This window comes from Bombina bombina, chromosome 1, assembly GCF_027579735.1.
Source record: "Bombina bombina isolate aBomBom1 chromosome 1, aBomBom1.pri, whole genome shotgun sequence".
Classification (NCBI taxonomy): domain Eukaryota; kingdom Metazoa; phylum Chordata; class Amphibia; order Anura; family Bombinatoridae; genus Bombina; species Bombina bombina.
Genome location: NC_069499.1, coordinates 193,643,281 through 193,667,953, shown reverse-complemented (window position 1 = coordinate 193,667,953; position 24,673 = coordinate 193,643,281). Strand labels below are relative to the sequence as shown.

Sequence of the window (24,673 nt, the reverse complement as noted above, 5' to 3'; positions counted from 1 at the left end):
ATGCTGTGTGAGCTGTCTTCCTGCGGGACAGCTAGTTGTGCAGATAAGTGCCTTTTTTCTTCTGGGGCTAGGAGGCTGGCACTGAAGGGCTTAAGAAAAATATACAATCTGCACTTAATATGGGACTAAAGATCCTTGAAGGGACATGAAACCCAAAAAAAACATTCTTTATGATTCAGATAGGAAATACCATTTTAAACAACTTTCCAATTTACTTCTTTAATCTCATTGTCTTCCTTCTCTTGGTATTCTTTGTTGAAGAAGCAGCAATGCATTACTGGGAGTATTGTGTGAGTCAATTACAGGAGGCATATATTGGCAGAAACCAATAAGCAGTGCCTGAGCCTACCTAGGTATCCTTTTCTACAAAGTATACCAAGAGAACAAAACAAATTAGATAGAAGAAGTAAATTAGAAAGTTGTTTAAAATTACATACTCTATCAGAATCATGAAAGAAACAAAAATTAAGACATGGGATACAAATCTTGGACGAAAATGTGAACGAGCTATTTTATACAGGTTCTGCGCTTTAGCGAATAGCCATAAACCTTTTCTTTCTGTATTCAAAAAAAAAAAAAAGGGAGGTTAAAGTAATCATTTATGGTCATGTCATCATTGATTGTTAAAATATATAATATTGCCTATATATATGATGTGATGTAACGTGTCCACACAATGTAATTGTATCACTGTTTAATGTCACCTCAATAAATAAAATAAAAAAAAAAAAAAAATTGTTTCATGTCCCTTTAACCCCTTAAGGACCACAGAACTTTTCCATTTTCTGATCGTCTGGGACCAAGGCTATTTTTACATTTCTGCGATGTTTGTGTTTAGCTGTAATTTTCCTCTTATTCATTTACTGTACCCACACATATTATATACCGTTTTTCTCACCATTAATTGGACTTTCTAAAGATACCAATATTTTCATCATCCTATATAATAATTGGCCAAGTATGTTTGTCAGATGCAGTCATGCGCAGTAGAGACTGCACGTGACAAACATACCTGGCCTTGATCAGTGTCGGCTTGGAGCGAGGCCAGTAACAGCTGTGAGAAGCGGCCGCGCTCCCATGTGACAGCGGGCGTGCGCGAGGTACAGCGAGGCCAGTAACAGCTGTGAGAAGCGGCCACGCGCTACATGGGAGGTGAGTGACAGCGGGCGTGCGCGAGGTACACAGCATACAAGCTGAACAGCTGTGAGGTCTGGGGAGTGCGAGGCAAGCTGTCACTCACCTCACCTCCCATGTAGTGCCGCGATGGGGGCGTGGCCGTGCGGGTGTCACCGCGATGGGCGTGGCCGTGCGGGTGTTGCCGCGATTGGGCATGGCCGTGCAGGTGTCGCCGTGAGGGGGCGTGGCCAGGCGGGGTGCCGAGATGGGGGCGTGGCAAGAGAGGGAGCAAGAGAGGGGGGGAGAAGGGCGAAAGAAGGGGGGAGAGAGCCAAATAGAGGGGGGAGAGAACAAAAGAGGGGGCAGAGAGAGCCAAATAGAGTGGGGAGAGAGAGCCAAATAGAGTGGGGAGAGAACAAAAGATGGGGCAGAGAGAGCCAAAGAGGGGGGAGAGAGACAAATAGAGGGGGGGGAGAGAACAAAAGAGGGGGGAGAGAGAGCCAAAGAGGGGGGAGAGAGAGCCAAAGAGGGGGGAGAGAACAAAAGAGGGGGCAGAGAGAGCAAAAGAAAGGGGGGAGAGAGCCAAAGAGGGGGGAGAGAACAAAAGAGGGGGGAGAGAGAGCGCCAAAGAGGGGGGCGAGAGAGCCAAAGAGGGGGGCGAGAGAGCCAAAGAGGGGGGCGAGAGAGCCAAAGAGGGGGGCGAGAGAGCCAAAGAGGGGGGGAGAGAGAGCCAAAGAGGAGGGAGAGAGAGCCAAAGAGGGGGCGAGAGAGAGCCAAAGAGGGGGCGAGAGAGAGCCAAAGAGGGGGCGAGAGAGAGCCAAAGAGGGGGCGAGAGAGAGCCAAAGAGGGGGCGAGAGAGAGCCAAAGAGGGGGCGAGAGAGAGCCAAAGAGGGGGCGAGAGAGAGCCAAAGAGGGGGCGAGAGAGAGCCAAAGAGGGGGCGAGAGAGAGCCAAAGAGGGGGCGAGAGAGAGCCAAAGAGGGGGCGAGAGAGAGCCAAAGAGGGGGCGAGAGAGAGCCAAAGAGGGGGCGAGAGAGAGCCAAAGAGGGGGCGAGAGAGAGCCAAAGAGGGGGCGAGAGAGAGCCAAAGAGGGGGCGAGAGAGAGCCAAAGAGGGGGCGAGAGAGAGCCAAAGAGGGGGCGAGAGAGAGCCAAAGAGGGGGCGAGAGAGAGCCAAAGAGGGGGCGAGAGAGAGCCAAAGAGGGGGCGAGAGAGAGCCAAAGAGGGGGCAGAGAGAGAGCCAAAGAGGGGGCAGAGAGAGAGCCAAAGAGGGGAGAGAGCATAAGAGAGTAGACTGCAAAGGAGAGGGGGGAGAGAAAGCAAAAGAGAGGGGACCAAACAATGGGCAGAGAGAGCCAATGAGGGGGCAGAGAGAACCAAAGAGTGGGGAGAGAGAGCCAAAGAGGGGAGAGAGCCAAAGAGGGTAGACTGCAAAGGAGAGGGGGGAGAGAAAGCAAAAGAGAGGGGGAGAGAGAGCAATAGAGAGGGGGTGAGAGCAAGGGTTGAGACCGCTGTACTGCAAAAAATGGCCCGTGTACACGGGCTTTAGTACTAGTATCTTATAATTTACTATAATTTTTGTTTATAAAATTAGATGAAAAAATTGAAGAAGAAAAAACACTTTCTAACTTTGACCCCCAAAATCTGTTACACATCTACAACCACCAAAAAACACCCTTGCTAAATAGTTTCTAAATTTTGTCCTGAGTTTAGAAATACCCAATGTTTACATATTTTTGGGGTTTTTTGCAAGTTATAGGGCAATAAATAAAAGTAGCACTTTGCTATTTCCAAACCACTTTTTTCAAAAATTAGCGATAGTTACATTGGAACACTGATATCTATCAAGAATCCCTGAATATCCCTTGGGGTGTGTGTGTATATGTGTGTGTGTGTGTAACCCAAAGTATTGATCTAGGCCCATTTTGGTATATTTCATGCCACCATTTCACTGCCAAATGCGATCAAATAAAAACTAAAACTTACACAAAAATTACTGCGCTTGCTGTCTGTACAATTGGTCAACAAATAATAATTAATTAATTCACCCCAAAGGGACTGGTGGTGAAAATACAACTTCAATATGAGTGTACAATACAATAAATGTCAGTATTGGAACTTCTAATATCAAAGTTAGACTTCTAATATCAAAGTTAGACTTCAAAGCACACTCTATATTTATAATGGATATCACAATCAATATAGTAGCTATTAAATGTGTTTATGATAAAAAAGAAGAGCCAACAGGCATATCTTTCATGACTTAAGGAGTAGGGTAGAAATACCAATAATGTTACTGCCAATAGGACCTCTTCAATCCTCCCAGTAGATTTCTCCTTAGTGATCAGAGTGGTGGTGCTGCTCCTTCACACAGGGCACTCAGGGGTGCGCTGATTATAAAAACTGGAACGAGAAAAGCACAGAGCGCATCCACGACTCAAGGTGAATCAAAAAACAATTTATTCCAAGCAATTAATATATTTCACTTACAAGAAGTATTAAAAAGTGACGCCTTAAACAAACACTCCAACTCTTTAGCTCAATGAACTTTCTGCAGTACTTATCAGCCGGATACACTGCTCACACTCAATATCAATAGTTCGCTATTGGCGGGCTGTTTCTCCCGGCTTGTCTCGGCTGATCTCTGGGTCTTGAAAAAGTCCTGATAGGTGGGACGAAACGCGTAGACGGAGGAGCAGCCCGTCATTGGTCATCACTATTTCCTGCAGCCGCATTGGAATTCAGAACAAGCCGAGACAAGCCGGGAGAAACAGCCCGCCAATAGCGAACTATTGATATTGAGTGTGAGCAGTGTATCCGGCTGATAAGTACTGCAGAAAGTTCATTGAGCTAACGAGTTGGAGTGTTTGTTTAAGGCGTCACTTTTTAATACTTCTTGTAAGTGCAATATATTAATTGCTTGGAATAAATTGTTTTTTGATTCACCTTGAGTCGTGGATGCGCTCTGTGCTTTTCTCGTTCCAAATAAAAAATAAACATTCACTTTTCACAAATTTTTCCACAAACTTTAGGTTTCTCACTGAAATTATTTACAAACGGCTTGTGCAATTATAGCACAAATGGTTGTAAAAGCTTCTCTGGGATCCCCTTTGTTCAGAAATAGCAGACATATATGGCATTGGCGTTGCTTTTTGGTAATTAGAAGGCCGCTAAATGCTGCTGCGCACCACACGTGTATTATGCCCAGCAGTGAAGGGGTTAATTAGGTAGCCTGTAGGGAGCTTGCAAGGTTAATTTTAGCTTTAGTGTAGAGATCAGCCTCCCACCTGACACATCCCACCCCCTGATCCCTCCCAAACAGCTTTCTTCCCTCCCCGACCTCACAATTGTCCCCGCCATCTGAAGTAGTGGCAGAAAGTCTGCCAGTACTAAAATAAGTTTTTTTCTTTTTTTTTCTGCTGTGTAGAATTCTCCCCCTCTACCTTATTGTGCGCCATTTTGGGTACTGTCTGCCAGTACCCAGTTTGCCATAAAATATGGTATTTTAAAATTATTCAATATTTTCTGTAGTGTAGCTGCCCCCCATAAAATCCAACCTCCCAGATCCCTTAGCTGAAAATTCCCACCCTCCCCAGTCCTCTCTCCCACCTTATAAAAAAAAATTATTGTGCCATAGTGTAGCGTTCCCACCTGCTCCCGTGCACACGCCCGCCTCCGTGCACGCACCAGTGGGCGCCCCCGGTGGCCCCGCACGCAATCTCGCCCCACTCCAACGCACTTCCTTCACCGATGGCCGCCAACCCGCCTCCCTGCATCGGCTCCCACCCACCAACGATCACGGCCATCGATGGCCGATGCAGAGAGGGCTGCAGAGTGTCTCTCTCTGCATCGGACTGTTAACAAATGTTATTGCAGGATTCCTCAATATCGAGGCATCACTGCAATAACATGAAAGCGCCTGGAAGCGATCAGGATCGCTTCCACCGCTTGGAAAGACTAATGACGTACAGGGTACGTCCTTGGTCGTTAAGGACCTTTTTTTGTAGGACGTACCCTGTACATCGTTGGTTGTTAAGGGGTTAATGAAGGATATAATGTGACCGGAAACTTAAGGGTTAATCTCCTTCAGGGAGAATGGAGTTAGCTCTCTGTGGAGGCTCAGATTAAATTTTTCTTACATAATCTACATTCAGTTTATTTTAAAATGACTCAATGTTTGGAATGCTTCACAACGCTAATGTGGGGAATTTTATAGCGGAGGTGGTAGATTTAGTGAGCGCACTTTTACTTGTGGTGCCATTTCTTTGGGGCACCTATGTGTGCTGTTTGCTCCGTGTTTGGGGCAGAAACAGAGCAATTCCATTATTTGGTCCTAAGTTTTTCTGACTGCTTTGTCTCGGCAAAGCGCGATATTGCACACTTCTTCCCCATGCAAATTTTATGACCCGCCTCTGTCTTCATCACATAGGAGTGGAGTGTCACCATTTTGAGGGCAGAGCTTATGTTCAGTCAGACGTCTCAGTGTGAAACGGTCGTTATGCCTGTCTTTGATTGTTTCTCTGGAGAGAAGACATGGCTTAAAAATGACAGATACATTTTAAGGCAACGTTAAAGGGACACTGAACCCAATTTTTCTCTTGTTAAGTGTATCCAGTCCACGGATCATCCATTACTTGTGGGATATATTCCCTTCCCAACAGGAAGTTGCAAGAGGATCACCCACAGCAGAGCTGCCATATAGCTCCTCCCCTCACATGTCATATCCAGTCATTCTCTTGCAACCCTCAACATAGATGGAGGTCGTGAGAGGAGTGTGGTGTTTTATACTTAATTAATTCTTCAATCAAAAGTTTGTTATTTTTAAATGGCACCGGAGTGTGCTGTTTTTTCTCAGGCAGTATTTGGAAGAAGAATCTGCCTGCGTTTTCTATGATCTTAGCAGAAGTAACTAAGATCCACTGGCTGTTCTCACACATTCTGAGGAGTGGGGTAACTTCAGAAAGGGAATGGCGTGCGGGGTCTCCTGCAACTAAGGTATGTGCAGTAAAATATTTTTCTAAGGAATGGAATTGACTAAGAAAATACTGCTGATACCGAAGTAATGTAAGTAAAGCCTTAAATGCAGCGAAAGCGACTGGTATCAGGCTTATTAATGTATGTGCAGTAAAATAATTTTCTAAGGAATGGAATTTGACTAAGAAAATGCTGCTAATACTGAAGTAATGTAGTAAAGCCTTAAATGCAGTGGAAGCGACTGGTATCAGGCTTATCAATAGAGATACATACTCTTTAAAAAAGGATGTTTAAAACGTTTGCTGGCATGTTTAATCGTTTTTTGAGGTACATTGGTGATAAAACTTATTGGGGCATAATTTTTTCCACATGGCTGACTTATTTTCTGCATAGAAACAGTTAACTGAGGCTTCCCACTGTTGTAATAATGAGTGGGAGGGGCCTATTTTAGCGCTTTTTTTGCGCAGTAAAAATTCAGACTCAGTCTTCCTGCTTCTTCCTGCATGATCCAGGTCATCTCTAGAGAGCTCAAGGGACTTCAAAAGTCATTTTGAGGGAGGTAATCAGTCACAGCAGACCTGTGACAGTGTGTTTGACTGTGTTAACGTTTTTTTCTCTATTGATTATCCGTTTGGGGTATTAAGGGGTTAATCATCCATTTGCAAGTGGGTGCAATGCTCTGCTAACTTAATACATTTACTGTGAAAATTTGGTTGCTATAACTGATTTGGTTCATTGTTATTTCAACTTGAGACAGGTTTTGTGCTTCTTAAAGGCGCAGTAGCGTTTTTTATATTGCTTGTAAACTTATTTTAAAGTGTTTTCCAAGCTTGCTAGTCTCAATGCTAGTCTGTTTAAACATGTCTGACACAGATGAATCTGTTTGTTCATTATGTTTGAAGGCCAGTGTGGAGCCCCATAGAAATATGTGTACTAAATGTATTAATTTCACTTTAAATAATAAAGGTCAGTCTTTATCTGTAAAAGAATTATCACCAGACAACGAGGGCGAAGTTATGCCGACTAACTCTCCTCACGTGTCAGTACCTTCGCCTCCCGCTCAGGAGGCGCGTGCTAATATGGCGCCAAGTACATCAGAGACGCCCATAGCAATCACTTTACAGGACATGGCTACAATCATGAATAATACCCTGACAGAAGTATTATCTAGATTGCCAGAATTAAGAGGCAAGCGTGATAGCTCTGGGATTAGGACAGAGCGCGCTGGTGCTGTGAGAGTCATGTCCGATACTGCGTCACAGTTTGCAGAACATGAGGATGGAGAGCTTCATTCTGTGGGTGACGGATCTGATCCAGGGAAACCGGATTCAGAGATCTCTAATTTTAAATTTAAGCTTGAGAACCTCCGTGTATTAAGCTAGGAGAGGTTTTAGCTGCTCTGAATGACTGTAACACAGTTGCAATTCCAGAGAAATTGTGTAGGCTGGATAGATACTATGCGGTGCCGGTGTATACTGACGTTTTTCCTATTCCTAAAAGGCTTACAGAAATTATTAGCAAGGAGTGGGATAGACCCGGTGTGCCCTTTTCCCCACCTCCTATATTTAGGAAAATGTTTCCAATAGACGCCACTACACGGGACTTATGGCAGACGGTCCCTAAGGTGGAGGGAGCAGTTTCTACTTTAGCTAAGCGTACCACTATCCCGGTGGAGGATAGTTGTGCTTTTTCGGATCCAATGGATAAAAAAATAGGTTACCTTAAGAAAATGTTTATTCAACAAGGTTTTATCTTACAGCCCCTTGCATGCATTGCGCCTGTTACTGCTGCTGCGGCATTCTGGTTTGAGTCTCTGGAAGAGGCCATTCACACAGCTCCATTGGATGAAATTATGGACAAGCTTAAAGCACTTAAGCTAGCTAATGCATTTGTTTCTGATGCCATTGTACATTTAACTAAACGGCTAAGAACTCCCGATTCGCCATCCAGGCGCGGAGAGCGCTATGGCTTAAATCCTGGTCAGCTGATGTGACTTCTAAATCTAAATTACTTAATATTCCTTTCAAGGGGCAGACCTTATTCGGGCCCGGCTTGAAAGAAATTATTGCTGACATTACTGGAGGTAAGGGTCATACCCTTCCTCAGGACAGGGCCAAATCAAAGGCCAAACAGTCTAATTTTCGTGCCTTTCGAAATTTCAAGGCAGGAGCAGCATCAACTTCCTCCGCTCCAAAACAGGAAGGAACTGTTGCTCGTTACAGACAGGCCTGGAAAACTAACCAGTCCTGGAACAAGGGCAAGCAGGCCAGAAAACCTACTACTGCCCCTAAGACAGCATGAAGGAACGGCCCCCTATCCGGAAACGGATCTAGTGGGGGGGCAGACTTTCTCTCTTCGCCCAGGCGTGGGCAAGAGATGTCCAGGATCCCTGGGCGTTGGAGATCATATCTCAGGGATATCTTCTGGACTTCAAAGCTTCTCCTCCTCGAGGGAGATTCCATCTATCAAGGTTATCAGAAAACTAGATAAAGAAAGAGGCATTTCTACGCTGTGTACAAGACCTCCTAGTAATGGGGGTGATCCACCCTGTTCCGCGGACGGAACAAGGGCAGGGATTTTACTCAAATCTGTTTGTGGTTCCCAAGAAATAGGGAACCTTCAGACCAATCTTGGACCTAAAGATCTTAAACAAATTCCTCAGAGTTCCATCATTCAAAATGGAAACTATTCGAACCATCCTACCCATGATCCAAGAGGGTCAGTACATGACCACAGTGGACTTAAAGGATGCCTACCTTCACATACCGATTCATAAAGATCATTATCGGTACCTAAGATTTGCCTTTCTAGACAGGCATTACCAGTTTGTAGCTCTTCCCTTCGGCATAGCTACGGCCCCGAGAATCTTTACAAAGGTTCTGGGCTCACTTCTGGCGGTTCTAAGACCGCGAGGCATAGCGGTGGCTCCGTATCTAGACGACATCCTGATACAGGCGTCAAGCTTTCAAATTGCCAAGTCTCATACAGAGATAGTTCTGGCATTTCTGAGGTCGCATGGGTGGAAAGTGAAAGTGGAAAAGAGTTTGCTATCACCACTCACAAGAGTCTCCTTCCTAGGGACTCTTATAGATTCTGTAGAGATGAAAATTTACCTGACGGAGTCCAGGTTATCAAAACTTCTAAATGCTTGCCGTGTCCTTCATTCCATTCCACGCCCGTCAGTGGCTCAGTGCATGGAAGTAATCGGCTTAATGGTAGCGGCAATGGACATAGTGCCATTTGCACGCCTGCATCTCAGACCGCTGCAATTATGCATGCTAAGTCAGTGGAATGGGGATTACTCAGATTTGTCCCCTCTACTAAATCTGGATCGAGAGACCAGAGATTCTCTTCTCTGGTGGCTTCTCGGGTCCATCTGTCCAAGGGCATGACCTTTCGCATGCCAGATTCGACGATTGTAACAACAGATGCCAGCCTTCTAGGTTGGGGCGCAGTCTGGAACTCCCTGAAGGCTCGGGGATCGTGGACTCAGGGGGAGAAACTCCTCCCAATAAATATTCTGGAGTTAAGAGCAATATTCAATGCTCTTCTAGCTTGGCCTCAGTTAGCAACACTGAGGTTCATCAGATTTCAGTCGGACAACATCACGACTGTGGCTTACATCAACCATCAAGGGGAAACCAGGAGTTCCCTAGCGATGTTAGAAGTCTCAAAGATAATTCGTTGGACAGAGTCTCACTCTTGCCACCTGTCAGCGATCCACATCCCAGGCGTGGAGAACTGGGAGGCGGACTTTCTAAGTCGCCAGACTTTTCATCCGGGGGAGTGGGAACTTCATCCGGAGGTGTTCGCTCAACTGATTCATCGTTTGGGCAAACCAGAACTGGATCTCATGGCGTCTCGCCAGAACGCCAAGCTTCCTCGTTACGGATCTAGGTCCAGGGACCCGGGAGCGGCGCTGATAGATGCTCTAGCAGCCCCTTGGTTATTCAACATGGCTTATGTGTTTCCACCGTTTCCGCTGCTGCCTCGACTGATTGCCAAGATCAAACAGGAGAGAGCATCGGTGGTTCTGATAGCGCCTGCGTGGCCACGCAGGACCTGGTATGCAGACCTAGTGGACATGTCGTCCTGTCCACCATGGTCTCTACCTCTGAGGCAGGACCTTCTAATACAAGGTCCTTTCAACCATCCAAATCTAATTTCTCTGAGGCTGACTGTATGGAGATTGAACGCTTGATCCTATCAAAGCGTGGCTTCTCAGAGTCAGTTATTGATACCTTAATACAGTCACGGAAGCCTGTTACCAGAAAAATCTACCATAAGATATGGCGTAAATACTTGTATTGGTGCGAATCCAAGAGTTACTCATGGAGTAAAGTTAGGATTCCTAGGATATTGTCCTTTCTACAAGAGGGTTTGGAAAAGGGCTTATCTGCTAGTTCGTTAAAGGGACAGATTTCTGCTCTGTCTATCCTTTTGCACAAGCGTCTGGCAGAAGTTCCAGACGTCCAGGCTTTTTGTCAGGCTTTGGCTAGGATTAAGCCTGTGTTTAAAACTGTTGCTCCTCCATGGAGCTTAAACTTGGTTCTTAAAGTTCTTCAAGGTGTTCCGTTTGAACCCCTTCATTCCATTGATATCAAGCTGTTATCTTGGAAAGTTCTGTTTTTGATGGCTATTTCCTCGGCTCGAAGAGTCTCTGAGTTATCTGCCTTACATTGTGAGTCTCCTTATCTGATTTTCCATTCAGACAAGGTAGTTCTGCGTACTAAACCTGGGTTTTTACCTAAGGTAGTTTCTAACAGGAATATCAATCAAGAGATTGTTGTCCCATCATTGTGCCCTAATCCTTCTTCAAAGAAGGAACGTCTTTTGCATAATCTGGACGTAGTCCGTGCCCTGAAGTTCTATTTACAGGCAACTAAAGATTTTCGTCAAACTTCTTCCCTGTTTGTCGTTTACTCTGGACAGAGGAGAGGTCAAAAAGCTTCGGCAACCTCTCTCTCCTTTTGGCTTCGTAGCATAATACGTTTAGCCTATGAGACTGCTGGACAGCAGCCCCCTGAAAGAATTACAGCTCATTCTACTAGAGCTTTGGCTTCCACCTGGGCCTTTAAGAATGAGGCTTCTGTTGAACAGATTTGCAAGGCTGCGACTTGGTCTTCGCTTCACACCTTTTCCAAATTTTACAAATTTGACACTTTTGCTTATTCAGAGGCTGTTTTTGGGAGAAAGGTTCTACAGGCAGTGGTTCCTTCCGCTTAAGTTCCTGCCTTGTCCCTCCCATCATCCGTGTACTTTAGCTTTGGTATTGGTATCCCACAAGTAATGGATGATCCGTGGACTGGATACACTTAACAAGAGAAAACATAATTTATGCTTACCTGATAAATTTATTTCTCTTGTAGTGTATCCAGTCCACGGCCCGCCCTGTCTTTTTAAGGCAGATCTAAATTTTAATTAAAACTCCAGTCACCACTGGACCCTATGGTTTCTCCTTTCTTGTTTTGTTTCGGTCGAATGACTGGATATGACATGTGAGGGGAGGAGCTATATGGCAGCTCTGCTGTGGGTGATCCTCTTGCAACTTCCTGTTGGGAAGGGAATATATCCCACAAGTAATGGATGATCCGTGGACTGGATACACTACAAGAAAAATAAATTTATCAGGTAAGCATAAATTATGTTTTTTCTTTCGTGATTCAGATAGAGCATGACATTTTAAGCAACTTTCTAATTTACTCCTATTATCAAATTTTCTTTATTCTTTTGGTATCTTTATTTGAAATGCAAAAATGTAAGTTTAGATGCCGGCCCCTTTTTGGTGAACAACCTAGGTTGTTCTTGCTGATTGGTGGATAAATTCATCCACCAATAAAAAAAGTGCTGTCCAGAGTTCTGAACTAATAAAAAAAGCTTAGATGCCTTCTTTTTCAAATAAATATAGCAAGAGAACGAAGAAAAATTGATAATAGGAGTAAATTAGAAATTTGCTTAAAATTGCATGCCCCATCTGAAGAAAGAAAATGGGTTCAGTGTCCCTTTAATTAATCTTACTGAGACTATATTTTAATTTTACAATTAAACATTTCCTATATGTCACACATTATATAGAAAAACGGAGAGAGGCACTAGTGTAAAAAAAAAAAAATCCACATATGAAAATCAAACAGTCCCAAACAGAACTCCAATATAGAGGCAGCACTCTCAGTATTAGCCTGAGGAAACAGCCACATAACGGCTGAGAAATTCATCGCTTTTAATAAAGGAAAATTGTTTTTATCATATACACTTGCTGGTGTTATTTGGATACCATCTCTTTGGACCTTAGTTTGGGAGCTATATCTGCTGGGTGGCTGTGAAGTCCCAGTCCGCCTATATTGCACCTGGAGGTGCTTTTTATTTTGTAAGTGTGTTTTATCTACCTTACAAATCTGCCTTACTATACAGTACTAGGCTATGTTGGTCTATTCTGTTTTTCCAGAATAAGAGTTGGAGAAGAATCCTGTGGATACTCCTTGGTTTGGATCAGAGCCAGGTTTTGTCTTTTGCAGACACATTATATAGAGACTAGAGTACTACCGGAGCGCATATTTTTTACATCCTCAAGTTGAGGGTTGTTATATGCAGGTTTATTCCACTGTAGTTCAGTGGTGAGCTTATCCAGCTTAATTGATTAGTGGCTCTTGAGGAATAAATTGATTTGTTACAAACTTTTTTTGTCTCTCCAATTTCCTGAGGCCTTTCAGGCGGAGGATGCCGTGGCCGTTCCTGCTTTGGTGCAACCCCCCGCTGGCAGCAATTACAAGCGCGCAGCACAAGCCAAAACAATTTTAGGATGCATCCTTTAGTAATAAAGATTTTATTTTATTTCATTTGCATGTTTCATGCTTGTCAGGGGAAATGCTCATTGCTGCTTGAATAGCAGAGTTGCTAAGTCAGCAGTTTAGTACCTGAGAATTCCGGTTATGGTCACCTTCTCTGGTAGGGCAAATGTATAGAATCTATTGTCTCCAAGGATGATGCTCTTCAGGCAATGCCACAGCTTTCTCCTTAAATGTCCCAAGCCTCTATGGCGTCACATGCAGTGCCCTGCGGCTCCTCTCAATCTCCTGGAGGAGTTATTTGGCAGAGTTCGCTGCCCAGGTATTTTCTGGATATCTGTGGCATGATCTGTTTTTCCTATTTTAAAGGGAAATCACAAGAGGAATATTAGAGATTCAGATACTAAGGTTTGTGTTCCGCCTGCTGCTACTCGGGTTACCCTCCCTCATAGGTCTGATGAGGAGCAGACGTCAGTAGCTTCTGAGGGTGAAATCTCAGTTTTGGACAGTATAATTCCTTCATCTGATGCTGAAGTGATAACCTTCAGATTTATGCCTGATGATCTCCTCGTGTATGGTTTAAGGAGGTTTTGGCTACTTGGGACGACTCCGATAGTCGCTGTCAACCCTAGGATATTTAGTAAATTTAATTTTTTATTAGGATTTCACTGTAGGAAGTTTTTTCTGTTCCAGACAGTGTGATGGGATCTTTCCCCAAAAACGCAAGAGGACGTTTGAAGATCCAGATAGTAAGGTTTCTGTTCCTCATTCTGCTACACAGGTTGCTCTCTCTCCCAAGTCTGGTAAGGAGAATTCACCGGTAGCTTCTGTGGGTAACATCTCAGATTCGGACAGTATAATTCCTTCATCCGATGCTGAAGTGGTCCTTTTCAAATGTATGTTTGCACACTTCGTGAGCTGCTAAAGGAGGTTTTTAGCTACTTGGAAGACATAGATACCCCTATTGTTGTCAACCTTTGAGAGTTGTGTGAACTTCATCATTTGTAGGTTGTTACTTCCTATGAGGAAGTGTTTCTAGACTGCCTTGGATATTTTCTCAGGAATAGGAGAAGCTAGGAATACCTTTCTCCCTGTCTTCCTTCCTTTAAAGGAATTTCCTGTCACTGACTCCATTAAAATGCACAGGGCCCTAAGTAGAAGTGAGCTTTCTACTATGGCTCAGAGAACTTTGATCCCTATGGAGGGTTGCTGCTCCTTTACGGATCCATGGATGAGAAGCTGGAGGTTAATTGTTCATTTAGAGCAAGGCCTTGTCTTATTAGACTTGCTGTGCTAGCCCGCCAGGCATTGTGGCTGAAATCTGGTCAGCTGAGAAGCCTACCTGTGGCTTAGTGATACAGCCTAGGCTGATAGTTCTGCAGTTATAGGTTCAATATTTTATGTTTCCTCCAAATCCACGCTTGTGGCGTTTTCCTTTCAAGGATGAGACCTTGTTTGGACTTGGTCTGGCAGAATTATCCACTGGCTTTACGGGTGAAGAAAGGCTTTTCTACCCCACGTCAGGAGAATAAGACTAAAGAAACCTTTTCCTTTTTCTGCAGGGTCAGTCATGTCTTTTGGAGTCCAATCTAAGATTTATTCCCAGGGGCAGATTTCTCCTTCTTGTCAGGGTTTTTTCCCTGCTTTGTTTGCCATGTGCTGCTGGCAGCCATTTTACTCACCTCTCTTGCTGACTCTGGTGCATAGTGTGTGATGCTGCTCATTTCCTGTATGCCCTTTTATGGCCAGACTGCTGTACATCATCCATGTGAGACAGGTTGCAGTCTCAGAATTGTGATGTCATCACTTATTATTTAAAGGGCCTCTGTTCAGTATGCTTTGCCTTGCGTTGTCTCAGACCTGTTTGTGAGAGTTCCTGTTCCTGTGTATTACCTGGCTGTCTGACGTCCCTCCTGGTTCCTGATCCCTGGCTTGTTCCTGACTTGTTCTTTCTCCTTGTTCCTGATTCCGGCTCGTCTGACTACTCGCTTTGCCTCCTGACTCTGCTAGTCTGACTATTCGCTTTGGCTTCTGACTCGGCTCGTCTGACTACCAGCTCTGGTTTTGACTCCTGGCTTATTTGACTTGTGAACTTTTTTGTATTATTTTTTGCTATTACTAATGGTGTGATTATTTTTGCACTTCTCGTCTCAGTCTGATTGCTGGCACCCTGACACTTCTAGAGTATCTGCTATCCAGGTATGTTGAGAGGCAGTCCTTGAACTGGGCTCAGGACTTTCCTCTCTGGGAGTGATAGTTCCAGTCCCAGTCTGGGAACAGGATCTAGGTATTTTCCTCAAGTTTCTCAGGTTCTGGCCTTCAAAGTAGTATCCATTCTCCTTTGGTTCAAGAGAGCCTATTCATGATGAATATAGACCTGGAAGATGTGTATTAATTGTTCCCATTATTCGGGATCTTCTCAAGTTTCTGAGTCTCGTTATCCTGGAAAGACTTTTAGGTCTTGGGGTATTGCAAGGGTGCGTTTCTGGACAATATATGGTTCAGGTGTCATCCTTCTTCGAGCTAACTCTGTTTCAAGAGATCTTGTCCAACCTACTTTCCCATGGATGGTAAATGACTCTGGAGAAGAGTTTCCTTGTTCCATCTACAAGGCTAATTTATTTGGGGACCTTAATAGATTATCTATCTAGGAGAAGATTTCTAACAGAGGTCAGATGATTAAGGAGTTATTCCTATTCCTTTCTGCAGTTTTTTGTCCGGGCAACAACAAGCTCTTGTGGTCCGGTAAATAGCTTAGCCATTGTGCAACCAGAAGGTTGGAGTTTGGATCTAGCTGCAGTTGATTTTACTTTCACTTTCAGTGTCTCAGTGTATGGAGGGAATTGGTCTGATGGTTACCATGGACATCATTCCCTTTGCTATTTTCCATATAATGGTGAACGTTCCGATCTGTCTCATAGGATAGATCTAGACAGTCAACATGCGATTCTTTCCCGTAGTGGTTTTTCAGGAGTATCTGTCTTAGGGCGCAGGCTTCTAGAGACATTCCTGGGTGACGTGACCATGCACGCCAACCTGCTGGGCTAGGAAGCAGTCTAGGTCTTGTTAAAGGTGCAGGGATTATGGACTCAGAAGTGTCTGCTCTCCTTTTTAACATATTGGAGTTGAGAGCAATTTACAATGCTCTGATGGCTTGGCTTTAGTCGTCTTTAGCTTGGTTCCAGTTGGACAATATCACTTCAGTGGCTTACATCAACCACCAGGGAGGAACTCGGAGTTCCTTAGCCATGTAGAAGGTGACTTGGATTGTTCAGTGGGCGGAAGCTCACAATTGTTGTCTGTCATCCATGTTCCAGGAGTAGACAACTTAGAAGCAAATTTCCTGAGCAGACAGACTTTTCATCCCGGGTCGCAGGATCTGGTATGCAGATCTAGTGAAGATGTTATCTCTTCCACCTTGGAGACTGCCTCTGAGGAAGGATCTTCTGATTCAGCATCCATTCTTTCTTCTAAATATCGTTTCTCTGAAGCTGACCGCTGGGAGATTGAATGCTTAGTTCTGTCTGGTCATTGAGACCAGGATTCAGGTTTGCAAGCCTGTTAAAAAGATTATCATACGATATGGCGTAATTATCTTTATTGGAGTGAATCCTAGGGCTACTCTTGGAGTAGGGTCAGGATTCCTAGAATTTTGTCCTTTCTCCAGGAAGGTCTGGAGAAATGTTTTGTCAGCTAGTACTCTGAAGGGTCTTTTTTACTGCATAAGCGCCTGGCGGACGTACCAAATGTATAGTCTTTTTGTCAGACCTGTGTTTAAGTCTGTTGCTCCTTCTTGGAGTCTTAACCTTGTTCTTAAGTTTTGTAGCAGGCTCCGTTTGAGCCATTGCATTCCATAGATATTAAGTTGTTATCTTGGAATGTTTTTTATTGCTATCTCTTCTGCTCTGAGAGTCTCGAGACTCTCGGCTTTGCAGTGTGATTTGCCTTATCTTATCATGCCGATGAGGTGGTTCTTCGTACTATGTTAGGTTTCTTCCTAAAGTGGTTTCGGACAGAAATATTAATCAGGAATGTTTTGTTCCTTCTCTATGTCCTAGTTCTTCTTTTTAAGAACGTTGGTTGCACAACTTGAAAGTTGTGCGTGCTTTAAAATTTTCTTAGGCGACTAAGGATTTTCGCCAGTCTTCTGCCCTGTTTGTTTGTTTCTCTGGGAAACGTGAAGGTCAGAATGCTTTTACTTCTACTTTTTCTCTTTGGTTGAGAAGTATAATTGGTTTTGCTTATGAGAATGACAGTCAGCAGCCTACTGACAAGATTACGGCTCACTCCTTGAGAGCTGTCTCCTTTTCTTGGTTTTCAAAAATGAAGGTTTTTGTAGAGAAGATTTGCAGGGCTGCAACTTGGTTCTCTTTGCATTCTCTTTCCAAATTTTACAAATTTGATTCCTTTGTCTCAGACGAGGCGTCCTTTGGGAGTAAGGTTATTCAAGCGGTGGTGCCTTCTGTTTAGGTCTGCCTGTCTTGTCACTCCCCATTCATCCGTGTCCTCTAGCTTGGGTATTGGTTCCCAACAGTAATTGATGAAGCCGGGGACTCACCATATCTTAGGAAAGAAAAGAAAATTTATGCTTACCTGATAAATGTATTTCTTTCCGGAGTCCACGGCCCAGCCCTTTATTTCATGAGTTATTTTTGACTAAACCTCAGACACCTCTACACTTTGTTTTACTTCATTTTTTCTCTTTTTTTCCTTTGGTTGAATGACTGGGGGTTGTGGGAAGGGAAGTGATGCTTAACAGCTTTGCTGTGAGTGAGATTCCCAACAGTAATTGATGAAGCCGTGGACTCGCCATATCCGGAAATAAATAAATTTATCAGTTAAGCATAAATTTTCTTTTTTATATAGTGCTAGATTTTTTTAAAAAAATATGTAAATGAATTTTTAAAAAGTAGTAATGTGTATAAATGTGTATATCTGTTATGTTTTCCCCAGATTTGCTGCTGAACTGTTACCACTTGCAATACATTTTATTGAGAAACTTGAAGTTTATCTTCAGACCATCAGATCCATCCCTAGGATACCAGAACGCTCTAATAACATGGTAAGTTCAGTTAAAGGCACATGACACCAAAAATATTTATTTCATTAAAAGTTTCAAATTGACTTTGTTCTCTTGATATCTTTTTTTAAAAGCGGGTAGGTAGGCTCAGGATTGTTCATGTCTCTTGAGCACTATATGGTAGCAGATTTGTAAGAATATTTTTAACAATGTTATTTATTTGCAAGAGCACTAGATGCAGCAGTGTTTGCTGCAATGTAGTGCTCCAGGCACGTGCAAGCTACCTACCCAAGTTTGTGCATTAACAAACAACACCATGAGAACAAAGCAAACTTGATTATAGAAGTAAATTGGAAATCTGTTTTTTTTTTGTTTGTTTGTTTTTTGTCTGCATAACAAAACAAAAAAAATTAGGTTTAATTTCTCTAACTCTGTAGAAAAGTAAAGTATTGTAATAGTGCTATGTGTATCTCATTATGTGACAACACTGCAGCATGTTCCATTCTGTGTATCTCTTTATCTGTGCGCTTGTACAGTACAATACAGTGCTTGTACAGTACAATACAGTGCAGGGCTTGTGCAGTACTATACAGAGCTTGTACATACTATACAGAGTTTGTACAGTACAGAGCTTGTAAAGTACAGTACAATACAGTGCAGGGCTTGTGCAGTACTATACAGAGCTTGTACATACTATACAGAGCTTGTACAGTACAGAGCTTGTAAAGTACAATACAGTGCAGGGCTTGTGCAGTACTATACAGAGCTTGTACAGTACAGAGCTTGTAAAGTACAGTACAATACAGTGCAGGGCTTGTGCAGTACTGTACAGAGCTTGTACATTACAATACAGAACTTGTACATTTACAATACACATCTTGTACAGTACAATACATTACAGGGCTTGTACAGTACTATACAGAGCTTTTACAATACAGAGCTTGTAAAGTACATTACAGTACAGAGCTTGTAAAGTACAGTACAATACAATACAGAGCTTGTACAGTAGTATGCAGAGCTTGTAAAGTACATTACAGTACAGAGCTTGTAAAGTACAGTACAATACAATACAGAGCTTGTACAGTAGTATGCAGAGCTTGTACAGTACATTACAGTACAGAGCTTGTAAAGTACATTACAGTACAGAGCTTGTAAAGTACATTACAGTACAGAGCTTGTAAAGTACATTACAGTACAGAGCTTGTAAAGTACATTACAGTACAGAGCTTGTAAAGTACAGTACAATACAATACAGAGCTTGTACAGTAGTATGCAGAGCTTGTAAAGTACATTACAGTACAGAGCTTGTAAAGTACAGTACAATACAATACAGAGCTTGTACAGTAGTATGCAGAGCTTGTACAGTACATTACAGTACAGAGCTTGTAAAGTACATTACAGTACAGAGCTTGTAAAGTACATTACAGTACAGAGCTTGTAAAGTACATTACAGTACAGAGCTTGTAAAGTACATTACAGTACAGAGCTTGTAAAGTACATTACAGTACAGAGCTTGTAAAGTACATTACAGTACAGAGCTTGTAAAGTACATTACAGTACAGAGCTTGTAAAGTACATTACAGTACAGAGCTTGTAAAGTACAGTACAATACAGAGCTTGTACAGTAGTATGCAGAGCTTGTACATTACAGTACAGAGCTTGTAAAGTACAGTACAATACAGAGCTTGTACAGTAGTATACAGAGCTTGTAAAGTACATTACAATACAGTACATGGCTTGTACAGTACAATGCAGAGCTTTTACAATACAGCGCTTGTAAAGTAGATTACAATACAGTACAGGGCTTGTACAATACAGAGCTTGTACAATACAGTACAGGCCTTGTACAATACAGTACAGAGCTTGTACAGTACAGTACAGGGCTTGTAAAGTACAGAGCTTATACAGTACATTACAGTATAGGGCTTGTAAAGTACTATACAGAGCTTTTACAATACAGAACGTGTACATTACAATGCAGAACGTGTACAATACAGTACTATACAGAGCTTGTACAGAACAATACAGTACAGGGCTTGTACAGTACTATACAGAATTTGTACAGTACTATACAGAGCTTGTACAGAGCTTGTACAATACAGCACTATACAGGGCTTGTACAATACAGTACAGAGCTTGTACAGTACAATACAGGGCTTGTACAGTACCATACAGAGCTTGTACAGTACAATACAGTACTATACAGGGCTTGTACAGTACAATACAGTACAGGGCTTGTACAGTACTATACAGGGCTTTTACAGTACAATACAGTACTATACAGAGCTTTTGCAATACTGAGCTTGTAAAGTACATTGCAATACAGTACAGGGCTTGTACAGTACCATACAGGGCTTGTACAATACAGTACAGGGCTTGTACAGTACTATACAGAGATTGTACAATACTGAGCTTGTAATGTACATTACAATACTGAACAGAGCGTGTACAGTACTATACAGAGATTGTACAATACTGAGCTTGTAATGTACATTACAATACTGAACAGAGCGTGTACAGTACTATACAGAGATTGTACAATACTGAGCTTGTAATGTACATTACAATACTGAACAGAGCGTGTACAGTACTATACAGAGCTTGTACAGTACTATACAGAGATTGTACAATACTGAGCTTGTAATGTACATTACAATACTGAACAGAGCTTGTACAATACAGTACAGGGCTTGTACAGTACTATACAGAGATTGTACAATACTGAGCTTGTAATGTACATTGCAATACAGTACAGGGCTTGTACAGTACCATACAGAGCTTGTACAATACAGTACAGGGCTTGTACAGTACTATACAGAGATTGTACAATACTGAGCTTGTAATGTACATTACAATACAGAACAGAGCGTGTACAGTACTATACAGAGATTGTACAATACTGAGCTTGTAATGTACATTACAATACAGAACAGAGCGTGTACAGTACCATACAGAGCTTGTACAATACAGTACAGGGCTTGTACAGTACTATACAGAGATTGTACAATACTGAGCTTGTAATGTACATTACAATACAGAACAGAGCGTGTACAGTACTATACAGAGATTGTACAATACTGAGCTTGTAATGTACATTACAATACAGAACAGAGCGTGTACAGTACTATACAGAGCTTGTACAGTACTATACAGAGCGTGTACAGTTCAGAGAAAGTTTCCTGGTAAACATTTTATAAAATGTCAGCTAAAATAATTTCTATTCTATCCCCTTGCCTTTTTTTCAGTTCTATTTGCATTCACATCTTCATAATGCTTTTTGTTGCTTTTCGTGTCTATTTTAGGACAGTGCTCTGGTTAGGATGGAATCACTGGAAGCAGAGATGGAAGAACTGACTGAGCATATATTAACGTGGAGAGAAAAGCAGATGGTGCATCTGAAAGGGACCTTCCCCACTAGTACAGATGCAAACTCCAGCTGTATAAATGCGTCCTCTTCATACTTATCTATTGAAAATCTGCCTCCTTAGCTTAAGGATTCTGTGCCTTTTTTATAATTATTTACCAGTCCCATTTGCACGAGCAGACATTAAAGGAATCCAGCAATAGTAGTAGCAAATATAAAGGGCTGGTAACATAGAGGGCATACATACATCTGTTCCAATTAAATGGGGAAAACTTGTCCAATATGTATTTTATGTGTTTGTTTCATCTGTAAGATTGTAGAACAGCAAGTAGAAGTTCCACACAAAACTACTAAATTGCTTTGTTTTTAGCAATGGAGCAGAATTAATAGTGGCTATGCTGCTTGTGTAACCCTAGCAACATAGGATGGGTAGCGGATTTTTTTCTATAAGGAAGTAGGGATGTTTTCCTCATAGAAAAGTTAACACAAAGTACCGTGATTGTCAGTATTGCAAAGAAAGCAACTTCAGTTGACATCTAAAAACCTGTTTCTTTGTTACAAGATGCCACTGAAACTGCTAGCAATTACTCTTAATTCTTAATTTGATTTTAATGAGTTTGTTTCTACACTTAATTGGCAGGTAGCTACCTCCAGTATTTTTTTTTCTTATTTTTTTTTCTTCTCAAATTATTTGTTTTAATTCATAGTCTCAAAGAGACTTTCATGTAAATCATTCTTATATTATGCAGTTAATAATACCTATATAATATTTTTTTGTAAAGATAATAAATATTTTGAACTGGTGGTTATAAATAAATACTTTAGTATTTAAATGTTTTGATAATGTGAAATTATTTCTTGGTATAAAAAAGCACAATATCTTTAAAAAAAAGAAGTTACCAGTAGAGTGTAATATGAATTTTTCAGGTATCCTTTTGCCATATATTGTTGGGAATTCTTAATTACTAATCTTTGAGAATTAAATTAGGAATGATCCAATTATTGCAATTAAAGGAAATTTGTTCCAGACTTTCCCTGGCCATTTCAGTCTTGTTCTAGATTTAAAGTACTAGAATACGAATGTACATGTTTAAAGTTTTAAAATGTATAATTTCCAAAGAATGATTGCTTTGCTATAGCCAAATGTCTTATTTTGTCAATGGATCAAAAGGATGCACAATTTTATTCTGTTACAGCGCAAGAAGAGCATTTTCAACATCTGTCTTTAATTTGGCCTTACAGCTTCTCATATGCCTTGTATCAATATTCTAGAATCTGGTTGCAAAGCTAAGAAATATAGTTATTGAGATTTTACTCATATAACATCAGAGGATTTAGATTTTGTAGATAATCTCTGACCTTTCAGACCTGCCAGGACAAAATTTTCAGACAAACTGAATCTGTTCTCAATAGATAGACTTATGGTCCGATTTATGAAAGTGCAAGCAGATATAATTCGCTGTAGCGGATCATGTCTGCCGCACATCGATAAATGCCGACAGCATATGCTTGTGCAATGCCGCCCCCTGCAGATTCGCAGCCAATCGGCTGCTAGCAGGGGGAATCAATTAACACTATCGTATGCGATCGGGCGGATTGCTGTCCGCCGCCTCAGAGGTGGCAGACGAGTTAAGGAGCATGCTTCTTAACTCCTGTTTCCGGCGAGCCTGAAGGCTCTCGAGGAAACGGCTGCACGGCCCCTTAGACCCAATATTCAAAGCATCAACATATTCAAATAAAAGGGGCGGACCCATGAAGTGCTGGCAAGTGGCGATGTGTCACTTGCCGGCACAAGTGGGAAGCGGTATGTCAACAAAACATCGCCGAAATCGCCACTCATCGGCACTTTCTGCGGATGGGGAGCGTATTTTAAGTGATCCTACACAGTACAAACAAGTGCACTCACCGAAACGAATATGGTTTCTATGTTGGAACACTACAAATAATGCCTGTGCCTGTGTGACCTTGCTTTCCCTAAACCTGCACACTGGAATGTCTCGCAACTGAAAAACCCTATAAGGTATACCCCGCTCATACAGCGGGTTAGGGACCGCAGCCCCACTGAAAACCGCCTTAAAGTGAAACAACATGGTTTTAGCTTTCTTTTCACTTGCCAGTGTGTTTAAAAACGTGAAAACATGTTTGAACTAATATATTAGGGATGCAATTGTGCTATGTTTAGTTTAACACTCGCACAACACAGTATTCAATTAGTTTTCAATAGAAACTGTACCTGTAAAATAGTGACAATTACTGTAATAAAACTTGCAAGACTATAACACTGAGACACAGATTGCACTGTAATGCTGTAAAAAGGGTGAATTGCGCATAGCAAAATGGTGCAAGTCACTTTTCTCGCAATTTTACAAAGATTACAGCACTGTTTCAAAATTCTTGGAAGTTGAACTTCAGCTCCACAAAGCGCTGTATTAGCGAAGCGCTGTAAAGTGAGGTATACCTGTATTTAATTTTTATTTTTTTGACTAAAGAATAACTAAAAAAAAAACTTTTTCTTATTTTAAATAACATATTTGTCTTTTGCTGAAATAATTGTATATTATAAAGAGGGATAGCATGAAATAAGTAATTGAAATGTTGCACAAATAGACAGATAAGCTTCATAAAATCCATCCATATGAATCAAGCTATTTTTGATTTAGAGTTTAACAGCTATTAACATAATAATGTTTCCCATTGATTTAAATGGCAATTCCGTTTTCTTATCTAACCTGTGATTAAGAAGATACATTTCTGCCGGCGAACATCCTTTTTAAACTACACAAGGATGTAAGTAAAAATATAAACAATGATCCACCTATTATTTTCTATCAGGAAGTTTAATATAACTATTGGTCATTACGTCATCCATACATTATCAGGATATCCAATGTGGATAAAAATGGATAGGATGCTGAATATGAGTGACAAGTTCCTTGACCAATAGGTGAATACAATCATAGACACAGAAGCCAATGAACACAAGGGGGAGGATTTGTGTGTTGTTAAAGGGACACTGTACCCACATTTTTTTCTTTCGTGATTCAGATAGAGCATGCGATTTTAAGCAACTTTCTAATTTACTTCTATTATCATTTTTTCTTCATTGCTTTCTTTATTTGAAAAAGAAGGCATCTAAGCTTTTTTTTTGTTCTGAACTCTGGACACCAATCAGCAAGGACAACCCAGGTTGATCACCAAAAATGGGCTGGCATCTAAACTTACATTCTTGCTTTTCAAATAAAGATACCAAGAGAATGAAGAAAATTTGATAATAGGAGTTAATTACAAAGTTCCTTAAAATTGCACGCTCTATCTAAATCACGAAAGAAAACATTTGGGTTCAGTGTCCCTATAAATATGCTTGCACAGCGGCAGTGTGCACCCCATCTGAGGGGGTTATGTGAAATGCATGTCTGGA

At 41.8% G+C, this 24,673-nt stretch overlaps 1 protein-coding gene across 1 annotated transcript in view; it reads left to right on the top strand.

The window, feature by feature from the left end:
• Positions 1 to 22,088, top strand: part of HAUS2 (HAUS augmin like complex subunit 2) — a gene marked incomplete in the record, with an annotated part of 63,901 nt that extends 41,813 nt beyond the window's left edge. The window contains 2 exon segments of the mRNA XM_053697810.1: positions 17,825 to 17,933; positions 21,194 to 22,088. Coding sequence (XP_053553785.1) covers positions 17,825 to 17,933; positions 21,194 to 21,379 — 295 coding nt within the window.
• Between the last annotated feature and the right edge of the window lie 2,585 nt (positions 22,089 to 24,673).